This window comes from Neltuma alba, unplaced genomic scaffold, assembly GCF_004799145.2.
Source record: "Neltuma alba isolate B1F8T4 unplaced genomic scaffold, ASM479914v2 tig00012609_pilon, whole genome shotgun sequence".
Classification (NCBI taxonomy): domain Eukaryota; kingdom Viridiplantae; phylum Streptophyta; class Magnoliopsida; order Fabales; family Fabaceae; genus Neltuma; species Neltuma alba.
The window spans coordinates 178647-201059 of NW_021637054.1; the positions used below are offsets into that span (position 1 = coordinate 178647).

Sequence of the window (22413 nt, forward strand, 5' to 3'; positions counted from 1 at the left end):
TGGGTTTTCTCTTTCCCATTCATTCTCATATATTTTCATTCATGTCATAAACATTCTAAACCAATACATTGCATCATTGGTATTTATATATATAATTTATATAATAGGAGAATTATACATTAACCAATAACTTCATTCATTAACATGAATAATTTTCCACTTTCTTCTCCTTCCTTCTCATGTTCTCCTTCATAAAATCATTGTCCATCATACTAGACTTAAATGGTTAGTTAGGGAGGGGTGAGATTCAGGAGAATCTCAATAGCAAACATTATCACATACATGTACAAGATGGATGCTAATGTATGGTATTAATTTTTCATAAACTTAGGTTAACTAGTGACATGCCATCATACTTTATGCGTGGTATAAAAATGCATAGCCATGAAAACATATTAAAAACATCATTTTCAGCAACATATCCCAATGTCATATAGTCAACATATACATAACCAACACATAAGCATACCATATCAAGCACATAAAGAGGTAAGTTTACTACCTTGTATCCTTAAACTTTCTTCTTGCTCTCTTTTGATTCCAACCATTAAGGTTGCTTACTCAACCTTTGTCATTCTTTTTTCTTGATGTCTCATGGGCCTAAATGTATCAACACATCATTTTCATTCATTCATTTGAGCCATGGTAATCAACAACATTAACACTTTGTTTTCTTTGAGCTATATCAACTTCTAACTTTTGAGCTTGATTTTCAACGTTTCTAAAATTAATTTCACATGCTATTCTCATATAATTTTGCATGTAAAATCCATTTCTAAGCTCAAAATTATGTAAGCATAATGTCATCAAATGATATCCATTTTCAAATCAAACTCCTCCCTATTCAAATTGATCTGGCCGAACATAGGCCTTAGGGCTAAAAATTTCATTTTCAATTCCAATGCTTCCAAACTTGTTTTCTCACCTTTACCCCACACAATTTTTCATTTTAAACATATTGAAAGCATCAAAATCATTAAAATCTAATCCTAGCCCCAAAAACTAGTTTTGGCTAAAATGTTACTGAAGTTACATAATCATGAAATTCAACCAATTTCAACATAAAGCCACTTGATTCTTGATCCTTTCAAACCTTTAAATATTATTCTAACATCAATTTCATCTTCCCCTATTCTTAACAATTTCATGCAGCATGTCCTCTTAGGGTTTCAAGCTCCCAAAAACCATTAAAATCCATAATCAAGCTCAATAACAACAAGGATAGTGAAAACTACATCAAAAACCATGAACATACCTTGTTTTAGAACTTGATCTTGCATGGGATCACTTGGTATTTCTCTTTCCTTCTTCTTTCTCTCTCTAGAATTATTCTACAAGAGTTTTTCTAAGGTTTCAAAAGCCCTTGGACGAAATGAGAGGAAGGGGTTATTTATAGAATTTAATAGCAAATCTTAGTCATTGATTTTGAAAATATGTGGCTTCTATTTTTCCTTTTTGACTTGTGGTGACAAGTGTTCTTATGACATCATGCTTACATCATCTTGATGACATTATGCTTATATTATCAAGCCACGTGTCTTGCATCCGACCGTACACGTGTCTTGCGTACAAGTGTTTTTCATCCCATAGTACACTTTTCTTTCATCTAATCATACATTTGTCTCTTCCATATCCTTTCATCATTTTGGCATTAAATTATGGAGGAAATTAATATAAAATTCATGCAAAATACAACCCTTAGGCATTCCTCCACCTATCTTGTCATTCTGCATCATATAAGGTACTTTTTTGGGTCCTGACTTTCTTGGGACCATTTGGACATGCTGTGGTACCATTTTCTCACCTTAAATTAATTCACATGACATTATATAATATGTCTAAAGAGAGATGATGCTCTTCCCTTGTTCTTCCATTAAAATAATTAATAAAATTTAATTCGAAGTAAACTTGACTGAATTCTTTCTATTAGTCTATGACTTCGAGAATCTGTCTCCAGATACCAATATCATTTATTCATTACGGGGAATTTTTCTTAAGTCAAAAGTAAGCCTCTAGATAGTTGACTTTGACTTTTCTTGGATAATGAGTAAATAGGTTTTAAATTCTATGACTTCGAGAATTTGTCTCCAGGTACCACTTCTCATTTTTTGGTATTTTTCTAGGATTTTCAAGTGTAATTTTCATTTTTACCCTTACTCGCCCAAAACTTTACAAAATTATGATGTTGCCCTTGATTCGGCTTAACCCCATAATTCACCTCATTGATGCCTCCAACACAACCTTTGCCCTATATTTATCTCTATTTCTCATTCCTGGACCCTAGACCTCATCCGAGTCTCTAACTTCCTCTTTTTTCAGTCCCAGAAAATTTTTCCTTTGTGATTTAGTCCTTAGGAATCCCTCTATCCTTCTAGAAAATCTCTGGGACCTCTGCCAAAAAAGGTATGGTAGTTTACCTATTTCAAGTTAATTCTGGTACTTTTAGGTCCAAAATTCAGGATGTGACACAAGAAAAAAGTGTTAGAGGACATACATGGTAGAGCTAATCAAACTTATATGCTTGTTTCGTGGATATGTGACCAGTTAAAGGAAATCAATGACAAAACAGTGGCAAAATGGGTGGCTACAATGAATAACACATTTGAGTGTGTATTCATAGCATATGGGTGTTGTATAGAGGACTTTGTTGTTGGTGTTAGACATGTATTGCATATTGATGAAAGTCATTTAAGTAGATTGTATAAGGGGACACTACTTTTAGCCTCTGCTTATGATGCAGACAATGAATTATTATCTTTTGCGATTGCAATTGTGAAAGGAGAGACACTTGAGGATTAGGCATGGTTTTTACATATGATTAAGGAGATAGTTAGGTCAATGCAATTAACAATTATTTCATATCGACACAATGCAATTTAGGTGCTATCCAAGCAATATTCAAAGGTGAACGACGTGTGTACTGTTAGAGACATGTTAAAGAGAATTTCAGTGCATCAATGATTAAGTTAAATAGAAGAAAAAGGAAGACAAGTCGCAACACAAGGGAGGATGGACTGCAATGCCTAGATGCTATTGCATATGCAAGACTTAACGTTGAGTTTGATAAAGCAATGGATAACATGAGAAATTTCAATTCCCAATTATTTCAATGGCTTGTCAATCATGATAATATTCACAAGTGGGCCTTAAGCAAGTTCCTTTTTAAACGATAGGACAACATAATAACAAACCTTGTGGAGTCATTCAATGCGTTGATGTTGAAGGAGAGACGATATAGCATTGCCCAACTTATACATGAGCATCGTGAAAAAGGGGCCAAGAAGATGTATGCAGCAAGCATGGCAATGAGTAAATCGAAGAATGGTATAGGCCCAAACATAAATGCAACATTGATGGAAAATGTGATGAGATCTACACTCATGTTAAGTGTACCTTACGGAAGGGGGAGGATGTGTGTCCATATAGTAAAAGGAGCCATACATGTTGATCTTGAAAAAGGTGAATGTAGCTGTGTAGCTTAGCAAATGTCAGGCATCCCACACCCACATATATGTGTAGCTATCAAGGCTTTGAATTGCAATGTCTATGACTTTGTTGAGGAATGCTATAAGATTACATCCGAATAAAATATTTATGGTAGGACCATGATTTTGGTGGTGACAATTAACATGCCAAATCCTAATAACTATCGACTATAAGATATAGTAAGTCAAGTGTTCTTGGCACTACCTTTGACTAATCAACCACCTGAAAGGCCTAGGACAAACAGGCAAGAGTCGTAGTTTCAAAACAAGAAGGTGTACCATTCTAGTGCATGCCATCAAGTTGGCCATACAAGAAGAACATGCAAGAATCCAAACCCAAGTTTGATGTCAATACCTCAGGGATAATTTTTTGGTGTGAATGGAATGACTTTTGAACCATTCTTAATTTTTTCGGGGAGAAAGGTTGATAGTAGGCTATCCCTTTCGTAAATGATGTTAACTGACTAGGATATGTTTTGTAATTTGAATGATGAGGAAACATTAGCTGGTGGTTTAATCTTAATATTAACTTGTTATTTAAATATAAGTTATGTAGCTTCTATCATAAGCCTACTGGTTTTTGGTAAATATTATAACTTCAGTGGTCAATTTCCTTACACATGTAGTAAAGTCTGAATGTTAATAAAAACATATTGTATTAGTCTTCAAGTACACTTGTATGCTATTTTGTCAACACATTTTACCATTTGTTTAATTCTCCCAAGAAAGTTGATGGAAGTTGCCAATAGGCATGACTGGAGTGGTAAATTTCATTACAAATGCTATTCACATTACAAATGTTATTATTATCATTACGGAGAAAGTGAAATTGGCTCAAAATAGATGTTACTTTGGGTTGGAAATAAACAAGTTGCAAATGGCAACATGAAAGTGGTAATTATAACTACAAATGTTGTTAATATCATTACATGTGTAGTGAAATTGGCTCCAAATGGATGTTAAGTTGGTTTCAAATAAATGAGTTGCAAATGGCAATAGAGAAGTGGTAAATCTTATTACCAAAGTTGTCATTTCCATTAAAAATATTGTCATTATCTTTACCGAGGTTGTGAAATTGGCTCCAAATGCATAAGTTGATTCCAAATAAACAAGTTGTAACTAGCAATAGCGAAGTGATAAATCTCGTTACTAAAGTTGTTATTTCTATTATAATTGTTGTCATTATCCTTACCAGAATAATGAAATTGGCTCCAAATACATAAGTTAATTCCAAATAAACGAGTTGCAAATGGCAATAGTGAAGTGGTAAATCTTATTACCAAAGTTGTTAATCTCATTAAGCGTGTAGTGAAATTGGCTTCAAATAGATGTAATTTGGGGTAAAAATAATCGAGTTGCAAATACCATCACAGAAGTCAAAACTTTCATTATGCATGTTGTAATTACCATTACTTGTCTAGTGAAATTAGCCTAAAAAGGATCTAAATTAGGTCAACAAATATCATAACTTACGACCTAAAACTATTAGTCAAATATGTTGACAGTATCTAGACACTACTTTGACAAGTATTATATGTTTAATCTATGTAATATATACTATCACCACATATGCCGTCTTTTGATTAGTATGGTGTCTTGATTTGATGAAAGCAAACTCAGTGCTTCATCATGTCTTGAATTAAGGTTATGATTCAGTAGCCACCACATAAGGTTTCATCGAAATTCAGCCGCTTGTTCATGTGTATGGTCAAGTATGTCACCGGGCTTCCATTTACTTAACTATATTAATACATGAACGCCACAGTCTCGCCTGCACATGAAAACATTCCAACAATATAAATGAATAAAAAGAATAGAGCAGCATTCACACAAAAATAAAAACTACTCATAGATTGTTTTGTTGCAGAATAGGAGCCCAAATGATATCACTCATTTTCTTCTTCCCAGTGGCATTAGGCTTAACTATATCAATAATGTCATAAAATCGATTCCTCTGCACAATATAGAGTTAATTTTGTAAATAAAATGGTAAATGAAATGTCAATCATACAAGATGAGTTATATTATCCTTACACATTAAGTGACCACGGTCATAATGTTATCATCTTACACCCTTCTTCTTACTCTTCTTCTTACCATCTAAATTTGACTTTATTGAGTCTAGGACATAGAAATTCATTGTGCTAGGCTCAAGCACAGCATAGAACTAGTGAGCACCGACAAGTGTGGGTCCAAATATCAAATCATATTCTCGTATGTTGTAACTTATATTTTCAAGTAAAAATTGATTCTTTCATTTTCCAGCATTCCAGCTCTTTGGGTTAGCAGCCATTATTGTCTATAACATGAACATGTTAGTCATTTATGGGCATCAATCTACAAAAAATTAATGTCTTGCAGACAATTGATATCAGCAAGCTTACCACAAAGTCAGCATAAAAAATGTGTTGCTTCACTTGTCCTTCCTTCTTCATATCAATCATTAATGTCTTGCAAACAATTGATATCATCTGTATGTAAAGAAATGATAGTTTTCATGAACCTAAAACACAGCATCAATTAAAAAACTAAATCACCTTATCACAAATATTATACTTACTCAATTACTTATTTTCTCAATTCCACCAAGTGTCTTTAGCTGATCTCGAGTGATATCTTTATCAGAGATTTTAACTAAAGGCCTAAAAATATGTTGTTAATATCATTATACATGTAGTCAATCAATAAAAAAACTATAATGAATATCATTATGTGAGTAGTGATGATATGCTTACTTGTTACCATCCTTACTTGAACACATACAGGAAATAATGTCAAAAAACCGATCCTTATCATCCATGGTCCTCTTTTTCCTCTTAATTGGCTTTATCAAAATCCAAGAGAAGTTATAGCCGATTTCATCTCCCTTCGCGATCTCCTAAGTTGAAATCCCTTGTCCATAGGGAAAGGAGCAGAGGAGAATCCATATTTCCTTTTTCTACTCCTTCTGCTTCAACACCAATCTCTTCGCCCTTATCTGAGTCATGTCCATCATCATCTCCCTCATTTGAGTCATGTCTATCATCATCTTCCTAATCTGACTCATCTCCGTCATCGTCTCGCTGATCAGACTCATGTCCATTATGATCATGAGGGTCCTTATCACCAAAGGCATCATCATCTCCCTTATCGTGGTATGCGACTTCAATAGGCTCCTCATCTCCATCTTTAATAGGCTCCTCCTCTCCTGTAAAATTGTTTTTCTCTATTGTTATCTGCACCTTATGTAACTCATCTTCTATTGTACTAATAAGCCTTTTATTGCTTAATTTGACTAGAGCCATCAGTCATCCATGCAAGTTCTGCAACTCCTATATGAAATAATTTAAAAAAGTAAACACTTTTTTCATGACATTATTTGCTAATGCAAATGAAAATTACAAAGGAAAACACATATCGGGTGTAAATCAGCCACACTTTTACGTTTTCTTTCATCCTTCTTATTTCTATCCATAGTTCCCTTCCCTTTATATAATAAACCCTTGACGCTTTCCCTTTCTTTCTTTTCCATCTTCCTTATCCCCTGATCAGTCCAGAATTGAATAGCATTTATGGACTCTTGTTTAATAGATTTTGACAGTGGGAAACGCTCAGCAAAGTATAACTGCAACAGTCAATAATTAAATTCCTAATTCCTTAAATAAAGAAAACAATAAATAAAAAGCATAGGTAACAAATACATACCAATAGGAGGTAAATGCATCCTCTTATATTGCAACTTCCTTCACCTTCATCTTCGTCTTCTTTGCTTTTGTGTACACGTTCACATAATCTCTCATCCCTTTTCATAAGTTCTTGATAATGTATGTGGCCCAATCAAATTGGTGAAATCCCTTCATGGTACAACGCATGACTCTTATTAGCTTGTCACTTATAATTGTTTGCAAAGTAGGACTCAAAAAACTCTCAAGTGTGTAAAACATAAACAAGAACTCAAAGTCATCTTTCTTCTGCCCAGATTTAATGTCATTGAGTATCTTGGTATAAGGGACTTTACCAAATTTCCTATCATCATCACATACGTCTATATTTACCTTCTCCCTATGTGGGGTACACCTAGCAAGTCTGTAACATCTTTTGCTTCTATTCCTTTATTTTCCCTCTTATTATGAACTGATAGGTCGATAGATCATATGATCGAAGCTTACATATTCTGAGGTCACGAGGAAGTCTCTCACACCTAATGTGTAGCAAATTGGAGAATCCTAAATTTTGTACCTTAACTTTCAAACTTTCATCATTATTTATAAAGCCCACTAATGACTTATATTGCCGAACTGAGCAACGAGTGCTAAAAGAAACTTTTTTCTTCCTCTTCTTCTTCATCCCTTCCTTTCTTGATTGCTTAACCTTATCACTATATTTCTTCTACTCCTCTGGTGTTAGTTGCTTCCATGCCTTTGATGCCTCTTTCACTTGTTTAGACATATTCTTAAACTTCCTCGCTGCCTTAAGAAATTCTTTTCTAAACAACATGTACCCATTCTTCACTTCTTCACTTGGCTCTTCTTCTACAACAAGCATATGGTTACAACAAATAGATAGGGTGCTTGCTAATGAAAACAAGATGCAAAATGTTAAGTTTAACAATTATGGTACATAATGAATAATTAAATCTGGTCAATTCTATTAACAAATAAATTCAATTGCAATAACAGGTCAACTTTCTTTGCCTTACAAAAAAGTTATCATTACCAATACAAATATAGTCATTCACATCCTAAGTGTTGTTATTTAACCACAAAACCAACCACAATTATTTACTACTCAAATAACCAAATTTGCTGATCACGTAATGAAAGTTATAACTTGTTTTTGAATTATCAGAATAGAGTAGAAAATAGAGACTAACAACATAGTACACTTTAAGAACAAACTACAAACAATCTAATATATTATCTTTGGACATAGTCTAATATTTGCTCCTGCATAATTGCTATAGTAAACTTTAAGAAGCAAAATGTAATGTTAAATTATTACAATAATATTGTCAAAGGTTTTGGTTTTCCTATGAATGACACTTCAAATTGATCAAAATCCACTCTAAATGAGTAATAATATTAGCAAACTATCAAAACTCAACCACTCAATTGCTATTACAACTGCATGCTACCAATTACTTCTGATACAAAACTACTTACTGCATTATACAGAAAACTCAACATGTAAATGGATTACTGTAGCCTTTATATAGAGAATAAAAGGTTAAACTTAATGATGGATGACTAATTGCTGTGACAAGACTATTTGTAAGATCTCATGAAGCAAACAATCAGTTCAAAGCATAGATTGCTACTACTTTTGCTGTGCAACATCGCAATCTTGTCACATTATATGGATATTGCATTGAAGGAAATCAATGACTAATTGTCTATTAGTATCTACAAAATAGGAGTATTCATAAAGCCTTATTTAGTACGATCATTTTCTATTGTGCACAAGTCCAGGTTTATGTTTTGTATACTAGGTAACACTTAATGGTCATGCCTTTTTAAAAGAACATAAATGGATTATGCAATGATTCTGCATGCAGCTTTAAAAGAAAGAGAGAACTAGAAAAAGGAATGCTAACAAATGATAAAGCTCCTAATTTTTTGTATCGACACACACAAAAAGAACACAATGCACACAAGAGAAGAGAGATATTCTTCACCAGAGGCACAAAACTATTCGACAGCGACAATTAAAAGCTGAGGGATCGATTACAAATTCTTTACAAAGAAGATTCAAGCTTTTTACTGTTTGTCACAGTCAGAGTTACTTCAGTGACCTCTCTTTTTGCCATTGACCGCAACAATGTGATTAACAGTGGCAATGCGATTAATGGCAACAATGCAAGGCTTCAGTTCAACCTAGCTTGGCAGTTTTAGTGATGAAGAGCAAGCTTCGATTATGGCTTCGCTGAACATTGAATCCCACTCTACCCACACCCTTATTTTCGAATACAATTAAGGGCATTTCAGTCTTTACACCAAATTGTGATAATTCCATATTCATACCTCAGGTCCATTTAGTGAATTCAGTTATTTGCATGCTCTTTGTGTCATTTCAAATTTCAACAGCCGTTTTCTAATCATTTTTCCTAAGAAAATACATTTAAATGTAAATCCCATATTAGTGCCAGTGATGGTTTGCACAAGTTGATTTTCTTTTCAATTTTTTTTTTATGAATGAAAATTTATAGGAAAAAGACAAAAAATACCTTTAAATAAACAAATCCCATATTAATGCTAGTGAAAAGTAAAAATTCACATCAAAATAGGGGTACTAATTTGATATTTCTAAGTATTGGCAAAAGACAAGCTTGCCCTTGATAAAAGGAAAGATAATACATAAAGCAAGTTAGTATAGTCTATTTATATAAAGGTGTTGTTAATAAATATGAAAGAGTTGTCAATGCGCCTAACAAGGGGTAACATGTGATTTGCCTAAGTTTTCCAATTAGTTTGCCCTCTAATAATTTCGTTAATTACTTGTTGTCAATATATATAATTATTATCAATCTATTTAAAAGAGTTATCAATGGCCCTAACTAATTAGTAGCATGTAATTGTCTAAATTTGCCAATTGGTTTGCCTAAAATGAATTTTTCTAATTACTTACTATCAATATATATAAAAGTGTTGTTAATCGATTTGAAAGAGTTACCAACATGCCTAACAAAGCTATAATGAATTTCCCTAATTACTTGTTGTTAATACATGTAAAAATATTGTTAATCTATTTGGAAGAATTGCCAACGCTTCTAACAAAGTTGTAATAAATTTCTTTGATTACTTGTTGCCAATACATATAAAAGTGTTATTAATCTATTTATAACAGTTGTCAACATATCTAACAAAGTTGTTAATCTATTTATATGATGGTAATTGACGGGCCATGTTATGAATTCACCACATTACTTGTAGTGAATAAAAGTGTTGTTAACCAATAAATATTACACAATTCAAGTGGTGTCTTTCAAATAAAAGTAGTTACCATATATTATATAGTTGTTAAAAGGTTTAAATACACTATCATCACATAAATCCAACTAGCAATAACCTTGCTTACTACTTTGACTAGTACTGCCACTTTATTGTCCTATTTTCTTGTTCAAATAGCTTCAAAGCTTTAGCTTTTTAACAATTTACGTCATGACTAACCAACCAACACAAGAGGTCACATCCAAATGCAGTTATTTTGTTCATTTATGTATTCCAATGCCACATTCAAATCCCATTTTCTTATTCATATCAACACATGCACATCAAAGTCTCTCATGAGCAAAAAAAGTCAATAATTAATTCCAAGTCCACAAACAATTTTAAAAACAATTTTCATAAATTACAAAATACCAAAAACATCAAGCTAATAAGAATTAAGCAAATGAAACAATTCCACGCTATATACGAAATATAATATATTGCATAAGTAGATTGAATATAATATATTACTAGAAACAACAATAGTATAGCTATTACCAACTTTATTTTAGTTATTAACTACAAACCAGACTTTCCATAACAGTAACAAAATTTTCTATATTAGATTGAGCATCAACAATAATGAATTCCTTGCATTTGGGGCACCTCAGAAATCTTGACAAAGAGAACCAATAAATCGAATTATGTGAACAAGGATAGAAATATGAGTTCCTTGCATTTGGAGCACTTAAATCGTTGAATCAAAGAAATATAGGGAATCGCTGATGGGGGAGCATAGTGTGATCAAGAGCAAGGACAAGGAGCCTAAACAAAAAAGTCCAACAATAAGGTATTGGAGGCCCAATGACAAGAGTAAGGATCAAAGCTATGAAGAAGACCCTAAATTGTCTAATAAGAGAGCTAAAAGAGTTGGAGCCCATTTATTTGGAAGAAGCACATTTTAGTGAGCCTAAAAGGAGTCCAAAAAGGGTGATCACATTGCTAGAAGCCCAACAAAATGATGTACAAGGCCCATGTGGGGTTCAGAATGAAGAATTCACTTAAAATGCCATGTGACAAACATGTGCCTTGGACAAGGATCATAAGCGACATCCAAGAATCTTCAAGAAGGATCAAGAAGGCATCATTATGAATTAATTATGATTTAAATTCATTTTTTAAGTTTTCTTTTCTTTATTTGCTTTGAATAAGGCTTTTTGGTTGAAGATTGTTCTAGAAGATTATGTTCTGATCTAATTTCCTATTTTCAAATAGCAAATTTGTTCTTGACATTTAAGTTATTTCTTTTTATTTCTATGTAATAAATGGTGCCTCTCATAGTCAAATAATCATTAATGAGGCATCATCCTTTGCATTTATGTCTTAAGATGTTGATTCTAGAGTATTCTATTATTACCTATATACAGGCTATATTTTTGTAATTGAAGGGAGACTTGGATGAATGAGAATTGAGTTTATTTCTCTCTGTGTGAGCTTTGCTTGTATCCTTGTATTCTCCTGAGAATACTCGACAGTATCAAGGGATTGATCAACCTTGTGGTGTCTTAATGACTAAGGTTGTAAGAGACAGGTTCTCTTAAGGTCCTACCTAGATCAACCGTCCTTTTGTTACTTAATTCTAGCTAGTCTGTACATCCCCTCATATCAATCCCACTCACACCAAACCCACCACACCAAGTAAATAATTTATAGCCACAGTACTCTTATATTCATCTTTAACAATACTTTAATCACTTAAGCTTGGATACAAGGTTAGTTCTGTGTTCTCATATTCGTCTTTAATACCAAATATTAATGCCCTTAAACCAGTTCAAATGTTTGGAATGGCATTAAAAATAACTGGGCAAAAGCCTATGATGGTATTCAACAAGTTTCGGATTGTAATGGCATTGTTCATGCAAGGTGGAAAGGGGAGAAAAATGGCAACTTCACGGTGAGATTAGCTTGCTGCTCTCTTAATATGACTAGTGAATCTACCACGGTGAATTGGAGGAACATATAGAGACTAAGAATTCCCCAATGATGCAAGATGTTTGCCTGGCTCATGCTACATGAGAGACTTACCACAAATGTGAAAAAAAAGAAGATGAATCTTTATGCATCTGGAATATGTGATAGGTGTAAAAGCTAGATGGAAGATGACACTTATACCATAAGGGACTGCATAGACATAAAGAAGTTCTGGGAATAATTACTAAATCCTACACATCACGACATATTCTTCTCTTACTCCCTAACGGATTGGTTTAAGAATAATATTATAAAGAGTGTGAGCCTCAACAACAAATGCTGGAAGGAATTATTTGTGATCATATGGTAGCTAATATGGAGAGACCAAAATGAGATTGTTTATGCTGACACAAATCCACAGATCAGCAATGTTCATGCAAGAGCTTGTGCTATTCTTCGAAGCATGGAAAATGCCTAGGACAAGCTTAAGGTTGTTAATCTCAGAGGAGGCAGTAAGTTTTAGACCATAAATTGTTCATGCTAACACAAATCCACAGATTAGCAATGTTCATGCCAGAGCTTGTGCTATTCTTCGAAGCATGGAAAATGCCTAGGACAAGCTTAAGGCTGTTAATATCAGAGGAGGCAACAAGTTTCAGACCACAAGAGAGCTAAGTTCTACAGATTTTGACACCCAGGTAGAGGTAGATGGAGCCTTCTCATAGTATAATCAGCATGTAGCTTGTGAGGGCATTCTGACTAGTAGTACAGGAGATATCATTAAAGGTTTCCACTTCTATTTTCAAACGGGAGATGCACTTAAGGCAGAACTTTAGGGATGCCTTATCGGACTCAAGTGAGCTTAGGAAGGGGGTTTCAGACAGATCATCTTGAAGAGTGACTCTCAAGAGTCTTTAAGTCTAATTTAGATGCCCTAAATAGACTTGCATGAGGAGTCCACTTTGAATGAGGAAATCAAGAACATGCTTCAAAGAAATTGGAAGGTGAGCCTTCAACATATTGACAGTGACAAGAATAGAAAGGCGGACATGCTTGTGAAGCGTGGTTTAGCTGCAAGATACGACCTTTAACTCTTTGGCCCTGCTGCCACGGTGCAATTACTTCTCTTAGATACGAGGGACTAGCTGCCTTTTTTTTTTTTCTTCTTTCTGTTTCTTGCTTTACCTTTGCTTTGTATTTCCAACTTATCAAAAAAAAAAAAAGGTTAGTTTTATATTCTATCTTGTATTATGCCTTGTTTTCTTGAGTTTGATAGTGGAAAAATGTTGATTCCCCTAAAGGGAGGTGCTGGGCAAAATGTGTTAGAGATAGGGGAGGATGATTTTGATGTTAAACCTAGTTGAAAGACGTTGGTTATAGCTTGTTTCAAATGGTATTGTGTTGAAATTGGAAAAATTATATGATATGGTTAGTATGGGTGCTGTTCGACCAACTCTGAATCTTTACCCTAGGATGTTATTTTGTGAGTTTTGATACTTCCATTGGGATTAAAGTGGAAAATATTGTAAGGTAAACCTAAAGAGCAAGCTTTAGAAGCATTGGAATTAAAGTTGGAAACTTAGGGCTTTTATGTCGTACTATTTGGCTAGACCTGTTTGGAGAGGAAGGAATTTTCTTTTCATGAATCCAAGCTCATATTTGGATTCTACATGAAAAATTATGTAGGATTGATGTAAGGGGAAAATTTTTAGGTTAAAGGAAACAAAGCTCTAAAATTCAAAGAATTAACTATTAAGGGTTATTTAAGAATTTGTCATTATGTCTTGTGTGGTTTAAGTTGTAACATGGTTGTTCCTTTGTAATGTGATATTTAGGATTGGATATTTGTAGAGGAAAAGAGCAAGAACAAAGACCAAGAGAGCACTTGGATCTAGATAGCAAGATTTAATTAACTTTAATGTTGATATTGCATTGATTGTTGATGCATGAATGATTGCTATTATGTGGTTGAGCTATGATGAATGTCTATGTGGCTATTCCTTGCATTGAAATGCCTTGGGTGTTGCATGTTAGAGATTGCCTAAGTATGAGGAGGGATTAGTTCCCTATTGATAACAAATGTTGAAATACTTGATGATAGTGCATATTTGATATCATGGTTGATTTTATCTTGCTATTGGGATTTCAATGAAATCTCATTCCTTTCAAATGAAAATAATTTTTCTAGGGACTGAACCATCTAGGAAGAAGAAGAAAACCTTGAAAGAATAATGTATATTTATGAAACTCCCTTAACTTTTGACAATTGTAAATAAATGTATACATGGATGTTGTAACCCTTTAAGATGCTATCTTGAAGCTGTACTTTGACTAAGCTTCTATTAGTATTAAATTTAAAATTTGGCATGATTATAATTCACATCTTAAGCTTCAAATCAATATTTAGAATGTTCAATTTGGATATATGTACGATTTATAGTGATTTTTCAAAATTAGGGTTTGAAATCTGGAAAAAGTTTTTGTCCAATGGAATAGTAGTAAATTTCATAAAAATCTGGAACTGTTTCACATTGAATTGGTTTCTAATATTATTTTTTCTTGAAAGAGCATTCAAAGAGCTTTTTGTAGAATTTGGAACTACTCCATTTTGATTTTTCTAAAATTAGTTACGAATTTTCAAAGTTAAACAGAAATTCTGGAATTATCAAATGCACAATGAATCCATAAGTAACGTCCTAATCTGCTTTTTTTTTAGGCTAAGGCCATCCGAAGTGGTCTAAATTGACATAAAATAGACTCTAAGGTAGTATACAAGTAAGGTGTAAAACTTCTCTTTCTCCACCTTATCATCTTCTCTTTCCTCGCTCCCTTCCTCCTTTGCTTCCATGTTTATTGTCTTCATCGACCAAGTAAATCATAAGTCGTCATCATTGTCTTCCCCATTTCACTACCATATCCAGTTCCACAACTCATACTCTTCTCATACTCTTAGGGGTTGCTTGAGAATAGGAGAAAACATTTATAAAAACAAAATTACAGCATCCTTTGTCTTTGCATTTTTTATCAAAGAAAACAAAAATTACAGCATCCACTTTCTTCAAATCAACCCCATATCAAACAAAACAATTTCATGTCACATAAGAAAAGTTATAATAAATCAGATTGTAAAGCTAATTTCATGTTTCAGGCCAAAAAAGAAGAAGAAGCTAATTTCTTGTTAAACCAGAGATAGCTAAGAGAATGGGGTTCGAAATTAAATAACAGAATGTAAAGTCGAACTAGAAGAGCAGGTTTTGCGTAGTAGAGGCCACATGTTCTTGTCATTTGGACTTCGTCGATTCCTTTAGGACCTGTGTTTGCCATTTCTGATGTGTTCTAAATGGGAAGGGGGTGCCAGCTATGCCTTAGGTGCTACCCGGATCGGAGCCTCTCTGCTTTCCTTCCCATTGTTTTCTTCTTTTCCATTTTTAACCATTAGATTAATATTTAAACAGTTTAATTTAAATCTTTCTAAAACTATTATCAAAATATTAAATTATAAAAATAAATAAATAATAAATTACAAACTATATTAAAATTTAATTCTAATAGTTTGTAAATAAACTAAATGTTTAAAGATTTTTTTTAATAAATAGTTTATAAAAAAATTAAAATATAAACTATTGAAATATGTTGATCTAAAAAAATAAAAAAGAGGAGGGAATGGGATGGGAAAGAAAGAGAAGAGATTCCGAATTAGGGTGCTCCCTCCCTCAATTTTGGGGTAATTCCCAAATATTTTTTAACAAATAAGATATCAAAACGTTACTTATTTTATGTAGAATCTAATTGTAAAAAGAATCATAAAAAAAATTTTGGTAAAAACCTCAAAATTAAGAGAAAGCAGGGGGCAGCACCCAACTGGCAGCTCCCCCCCCCCCCCTTTTTCCGGGGGTTCTAAATACAGGTCACCGTAAAGACGAGGGAAGAATGAGAAACACGCAATTGTTGGCGCTGTCATGGGTTTGACTTCAAAGAATGCTGATTTTAGGCTCGGGGTTTCAGATCTCGAATAGGAAGGGAAGGAAGGTTATGGTTCTAGTTTAGACGATGGCTTAGGGATCCAGATCCGACGACATTGATCCAGATCATGGTTTGTGGGTTCCTTTGTTTCTCCATGAGGGTTTCCGTTCTTTGCTTGTTGCCTTATTGGCAATATAAAAATTGTGCTATGTCAAAGGCGGAGGAAAGAGGAAAGCACGGACATGGGAATGAAGGAGGGAGAGCGGAAAGGGGAAATGGTAATGAAGATGGGAATGAAGGAGGGAGAGAGGAATGGGGCATGATGGTCGGCGACATGGGGAGTGAAGGGCGGAGAGAGAGGAAGGAGAAGATGATGAGATGGAGAGAGAGGAAAAGATGAGGTGGCGATGAAATGGCAATGAGGTGGCATATTGAGTGCCACATGTCTTTTACAGGAAAGTTGATGGGAGATAATAGTTAGAACCACATTGCTACATTTTGATAACTTTCGGGTGACATTACTAAAAAAAAATCTGAATACTCACAGCTCTTCAGTGAAAACTTTCATAACAAAACTAGACATTGTCCAATAAAAAAGTCATATTGGAAAAGTAAAGAGTTTAGAAAAAAAGATTTGACAGGTTTTAAATAATGTTCGTTTTTTTTACGTGACAATCTGATTTGATTATATTTGTGTATTATTGAGTCCACTAATTAGGAGTAGCTCTTTCAAAGACCCTTTTTGCATTCACAAAAAATATTAGCACTCAAATTTTGTATTTAAGTGGTCAAAGCCCTTCCCACTAAAATCAATATCCGTTGGTCATTTTCTTTTTTTCCCCTTAATGCAAGTATGGATGAAATATGAAAGATGTTAATCTCTTATTTTACTTTTATATTTTTAATAGTTTGATGCTTTGGTAGATCCAAAGTTTAAAATAAAACTAAATTGTTAATTGTTAATTCATTAAAAATGATTTATTATTTATTTGTTTCTGTATTTGCTAACCAAAACTTGTAGTTTCTGGAATTTTCAACACAAGTTCCCATTGGATCCGCATAAAAAAATGAAGAAAGAATCGTGTACATTTGTATAATTTGTTTTTTTATCTGTACATTGCATATAAACAGTATCATTATAAATGCCATAATTATTTTTCTTTTCCGAAAAAATGAGATTACATGCGACACATATAATGTTATTCATTATGGTTTTTCTTTATCCAGGGGGGATACATGGTTTATTGGGTTTACGTTTGCAAATCTGAAATTATAATGGAAACCTCATAACAATAAAATTTGCAAAAGAAAACTCAATTTGGCATTTGACCAAAAACACACACACACACACACACACACACAATTTGGCAGAAATAATACACGATCTCTCTGTTGCAATCTCCACATTTATTTGCAGAATCTTTCTCTAAATGTTGGTATGTGATAGTTATATATATAGATACACACTCACAGGCACGCGCGCGCGCGCGCACACACACACACTCTCTCTCTCTATATATATATATTCCATCCACAGTTCAACACACAGAAGGTTATGAGAAAATGGAGATGGTAAGAAAGTATAGCGCAGAATACAAATTACTTGTTTTATTGTCATTATTAATTTGGTTAATTATAAACTGATTTGATTTTTGGTGTATTGATGTCAAGGAAGGAGAGGATATTGTGCTAAAAGCATTTCTACATTGTGAAGGATGCTCAGAACAAGTGTCCAAATGCTTGAGAGTCTTTGAAGGTAAGGTAATTTGTGAGGGTATATGCGAGTTTAATTATGGGTCCCTTGTATATGCTTCTTCTGTTTTTCTAGTAGAATTGGCATAGTTGCTCAAACTGTTTTGGAGAGAAACAGTTCTCTCCCTCCTAGATATAAAAGTTAATTAAAAAGTTTGTTTTGAGTATTCCAATCCAATTTGTCCATTAAATTTATAATTTTTTTTCACAAATCCTCCGTCTTAATTGCACATCGTAAAGTGGTTTCCACCAATGTGAATAGTTTTATAGTGTAAATAATTAAAGAGGATTTTTGAAAAAGAAATAACACATTTTTTTAACAAATAACTTAATTTTGTTGATCTTTATAAACTTTTTTTCTACCTCCTATATTCAAGATTGAAGATATTAATAGTTCTTCAAATAATTTGTTTCTTATAATATCAAAATGTATAATACTACCTCTGGTCCTTAATATAAGAACTAATTAAATATTATTTTGATTCTAAATATAAGACTCCATACTACAAAAAAAAACATGTTATTAGCAATGGAATTTAGCGACGGGATTTTTTTATTTAGCTACAGAATTAACCACGGATTAGTGATGGAATCGAATTAGTGACAGAATTTTTTTCGCTAACTCCTTTATCGTTAATTGGATTATCGACAAAAAATTTCTGTTGGTAATTCTATCGCTAATTACAGACAGAAATTTTTCATCACTAATCCGTTGCTAATTACTAATAGAATTTTAGTCACAAATTAGCAACAGAAAAATCCATTGCTAACTCAATTTTTGAAAAAAAAAATTTTTAAATGCCATATGGTGTCTCTATCAGTTGCCACGTCATCACCAGTGACAACCACCTACCACCTCCACTTGTCCCTACCACCTTTGACGACGATCGCCATGTGTCACTACCACCTCACCTCTACTGCCATGTGTGCTGCCACCTCTCACGTCACCTTGTGAGGCCAGGTGTTGCCACCACATAATTTCTTTCTCAAAGTGACTTCTTCATGACTCGAACCCAGGACCTCGTCTGTGTGCTTGTGCGGTTTTACTATTTGAGTTGCAATGAACCTATTGACTTATTATGTATAATTAAATATATGTAATATTATTTTACATAAACAATTTTATATACACATATGTTATTAAAAACTAAAAATAAAGTATATGATAATTTTAATCATAACTATTTAATGAAAAACAATTTTTAAGTATTTGTTTTAATTAGTCTTTATTTTATAATGTTTTATTTTTTAAAAAAATATTTTTAATATAATTTTAATTTCCAATGACAATCATTTTAAATTTTAAATCATAAATAATTTTTTCATAAATATTTTTTAAAAATTTATTTTTTAATTAACATTGATAAGATATATAATTTAGTTATATATGTATTATATTACATTACATTATATTATCTATATGTGTTTTATATATTTGATGAAAACCATTTATAATTAGTCAAAAAATCTTGTTATTCAAAAAATAGCTACTATAATAAAATCTAATAAATTATTCTCTATAAAAAATTAAATGATTTGAATAGATTATGATAAACAATATTTTCATGCTTGTATATGTGTCCTATGTAATTTATTTTCTTAAAACTCTTTGTATACACCATTTGTTTTTGTATTGAAGACCAAAATCAATTTATATCATGGATATTAATTATATTATGATTAAATTTTATTGTTCAATGATTGAAATTTAAAATTCATTTCAATATTAGTTTGTGTTCATATAAATTTATTTTTTCGGTTTTGAATTTTTGTCATATATTATATCTTTCAATATATCATATATATGATAAAATTATTTCTTTCTTATATCAGTTTGGATAAGAAAGTTATTAATATTCTTATTATATTTTTTTAATCATTATTAATAATCAAAAGGAATTGATTTTAACGAAATATAAACAAATTTTATAATAAATTGTCTTTCTATTCTCTGTATACACCTAATGATGACATGAATGATGATAATACTTTTATTAACACCAACTCCATAAGTATATCAATTTATTTTACAATTAAAAATATATTTAAATCATTATATTCTTAATTATGTTATTATATAAATTGCTGTAAGATTCTAATCTAAAATAATGATGTTTAAAATTAGTGACGGATTAGCGACATAATTGCGATGGAATAGAGTTAGTGACAAAATTAGTGACAAAAACTTCTTTGACAAACAATTTAGCGACAAAATTAGCAGTGAAAATTTCTGACGGAAAAAAATTCCATCGCTAAATATTTATTGATGGATTTTCTAACAGATTAGGGAGGGAATGCGATTGACAGAAATATCATCACTAATCCGTCACTAAATTTAGTGACGGAATTTCCATTGTAATCCATTAGAAATTAGTGGCAAAATAATTTTCTATTGCTAATTCTGTCAGTAATAAGCTGTTTTTTTGTAGTGCCAATCCATTTTGTCTATCATATTTATTTATTTATTTTCATGGTACTCTTTGTAATAATAATAGTTTTAATTAATACACTTGATTAGTAAGCATATTTTAGGAAAGACAACACTTATTTATTATAAATAACTAACTTAATTAATTTTCTTAATATAATCAAATTAGTTAATTAACTATTATATTAAAGATTGGAAGTAGTATATTAATATGATCTTAGGTTAATGCCAATAAAAGTTGGTTTAAATTATAGTAGAATTATGGAAATTGATATGAATACGACCTCTACCATATAACAACATTGGTTTGAATTATGGAATATGGCTTTTCTTTCAAAGAATGTAATGAAAGTACTAAGTTTCCTAAAATAAGAAAAAGACAAATAATAATCGGCCGACTGCTGATCTAACATGTGAGTCTCATGTGTTTATTTTATTTTTTTTTTTTACCTCACTTTATGTAAAGTCAATTTAGAGTTACTGTCAAGTATTTATATCTTTTTCCAAATCAAGCGAATTCACCTTAGAAAATTTAAATTATGAATTATGCTGCTGATATGAAAATCTCATTAGTAAATAATTTGAGAATGTTTTCATAAGTTTTTTTTAGTCTTCGCACTTATCATAATCCTAGCAAAGTTCCTATAGAATGTTAATAATTTAAACTTTTAAATATAACTGTAAAAAAAGTAAATTAAATTCTAAATTAATGGTAGTCAATCATTCTTCATATATATATATATACACACACTACCTCATGTCCTAATTATAAGACCTCATTTACAAATTACAGTTTGCAAACAAGGTATATTATATTAGACTGATGCTTTGATTATATATGTGCGTGTGTGTGTGTATAGGAGTGGAGCAGGTGGTGGTTGACAGAGAAAATCAGAAAGTGATAGTGAAAGGCAAGAAGGCGGAGCCATTGAAAGTGTTAAAAAGACTGAGAAAGAAATACAGCAAAAACGTTGACCTCATTTCACCAAGAATTGACCCTCACCGCAACAACACAGAAGACGCACAGCAGAAGAAACAGCCTCCACTCAAGACCGTGATTCTGAAATCCTACATACACTGTGAGTGTTGTGCAAGTGATGTGCATAGAAGCCTTGAGAAGATGAAAGGCGTTGTGTCTGTTGATGTGAACAAGGAGGAGTCACAAATAGTTGTGAGAGGAGTTGTGAATGCAATACAACTCGTACAACATGTGAAGAGTCGGTTGGGGAAGCATGCTGAGGTTATAAGCCAATTAGCAGAATGCTGCTCTTGTTGCTGTCCCCGCTGCAAAAGGGAAGCGGAGAACTTAAATGAATGTCAAGATACCAATGGTAATGAAAATGTGATTATGTTCCCTTCTTGTCCTCCTTCTCATCAGTTATCTTGCCAAGCTTTTAGTGATGAGAATGTCTTTTCTTGTTCGCTCATGTGAAGCTGTAAACTTTGTGGCAATTCTATGTGAGCAAAGTCTTGCATTATTGGTTTTGTTGTTGATCAAATGGTTTTTATCATGGAGATTCTTGATTTACTAGTAATTGATTTGCTGTTAGTGATTTTTGATTTACTAGGAGTTGAAAACCACTTTGAAATACTCTTCATATATCTTCTATATATTTTATGTATGTTGAAATCTTGTAGCAATAGTTTTGGTTTTTTTTTTTTTTAACAGATGCTGCTACTGCTGCAGTTTTTTAAAACAGATTTTATTACTTAGATGTTAAATGAGTCGATTAATTTAACAGTGATTCTTGGATATGACGAGATGGTGAGTTACTTTATGAAATAAACCTTTAATTCTGAAATGCAGCATGGTAATTTGTATGTTAACATTTCTTGATTACTTTTCCCCGCATTTTATTCCATAATATATCACTTCTAACCCTATGTTTTGGTATGAGGGAATTCGAGG

At 32.4% G+C, this 22413-nt stretch overlaps 1 protein-coding gene across 1 annotated transcript; it reads left to right on the forward strand.

The window, feature by feature from the left end:
• Positions 1 to 17887: 17887 nt before the first annotated feature.
• Positions 17888 to 21936, forward strand: LOC114729176 (heavy metal-associated isoprenylated plant protein 8-like). The gene is made up of 3 exons (XM_028916151.1): positions 17888 to 17896; positions 17996 to 18080; positions 21365 to 21936. The coding sequence occupies exons 1-3, from the start codon at positions 17888 to 17890 to the stop codon at positions 21934 to 21936; spliced, it is 666 nt and encodes a 221-aa protein (XP_028771984.1).
• The last annotated feature ends 477 nt before the right edge of the window (positions 21937 to 22413 follow it).

What these genes read in the sequence shown, in the direction of transcription:
- LOC114729176 (XM_028916151.1), top strand. An exon ending in ATGCTTGAGAGTCTTTGAAG is followed by an intron (nt 18,081 to 21,364) that starts GTAAGGTAATTT and finishes GTGTGTGTATAG; the next exon opens with GAGTGGAGCAGGTGGTGGTT.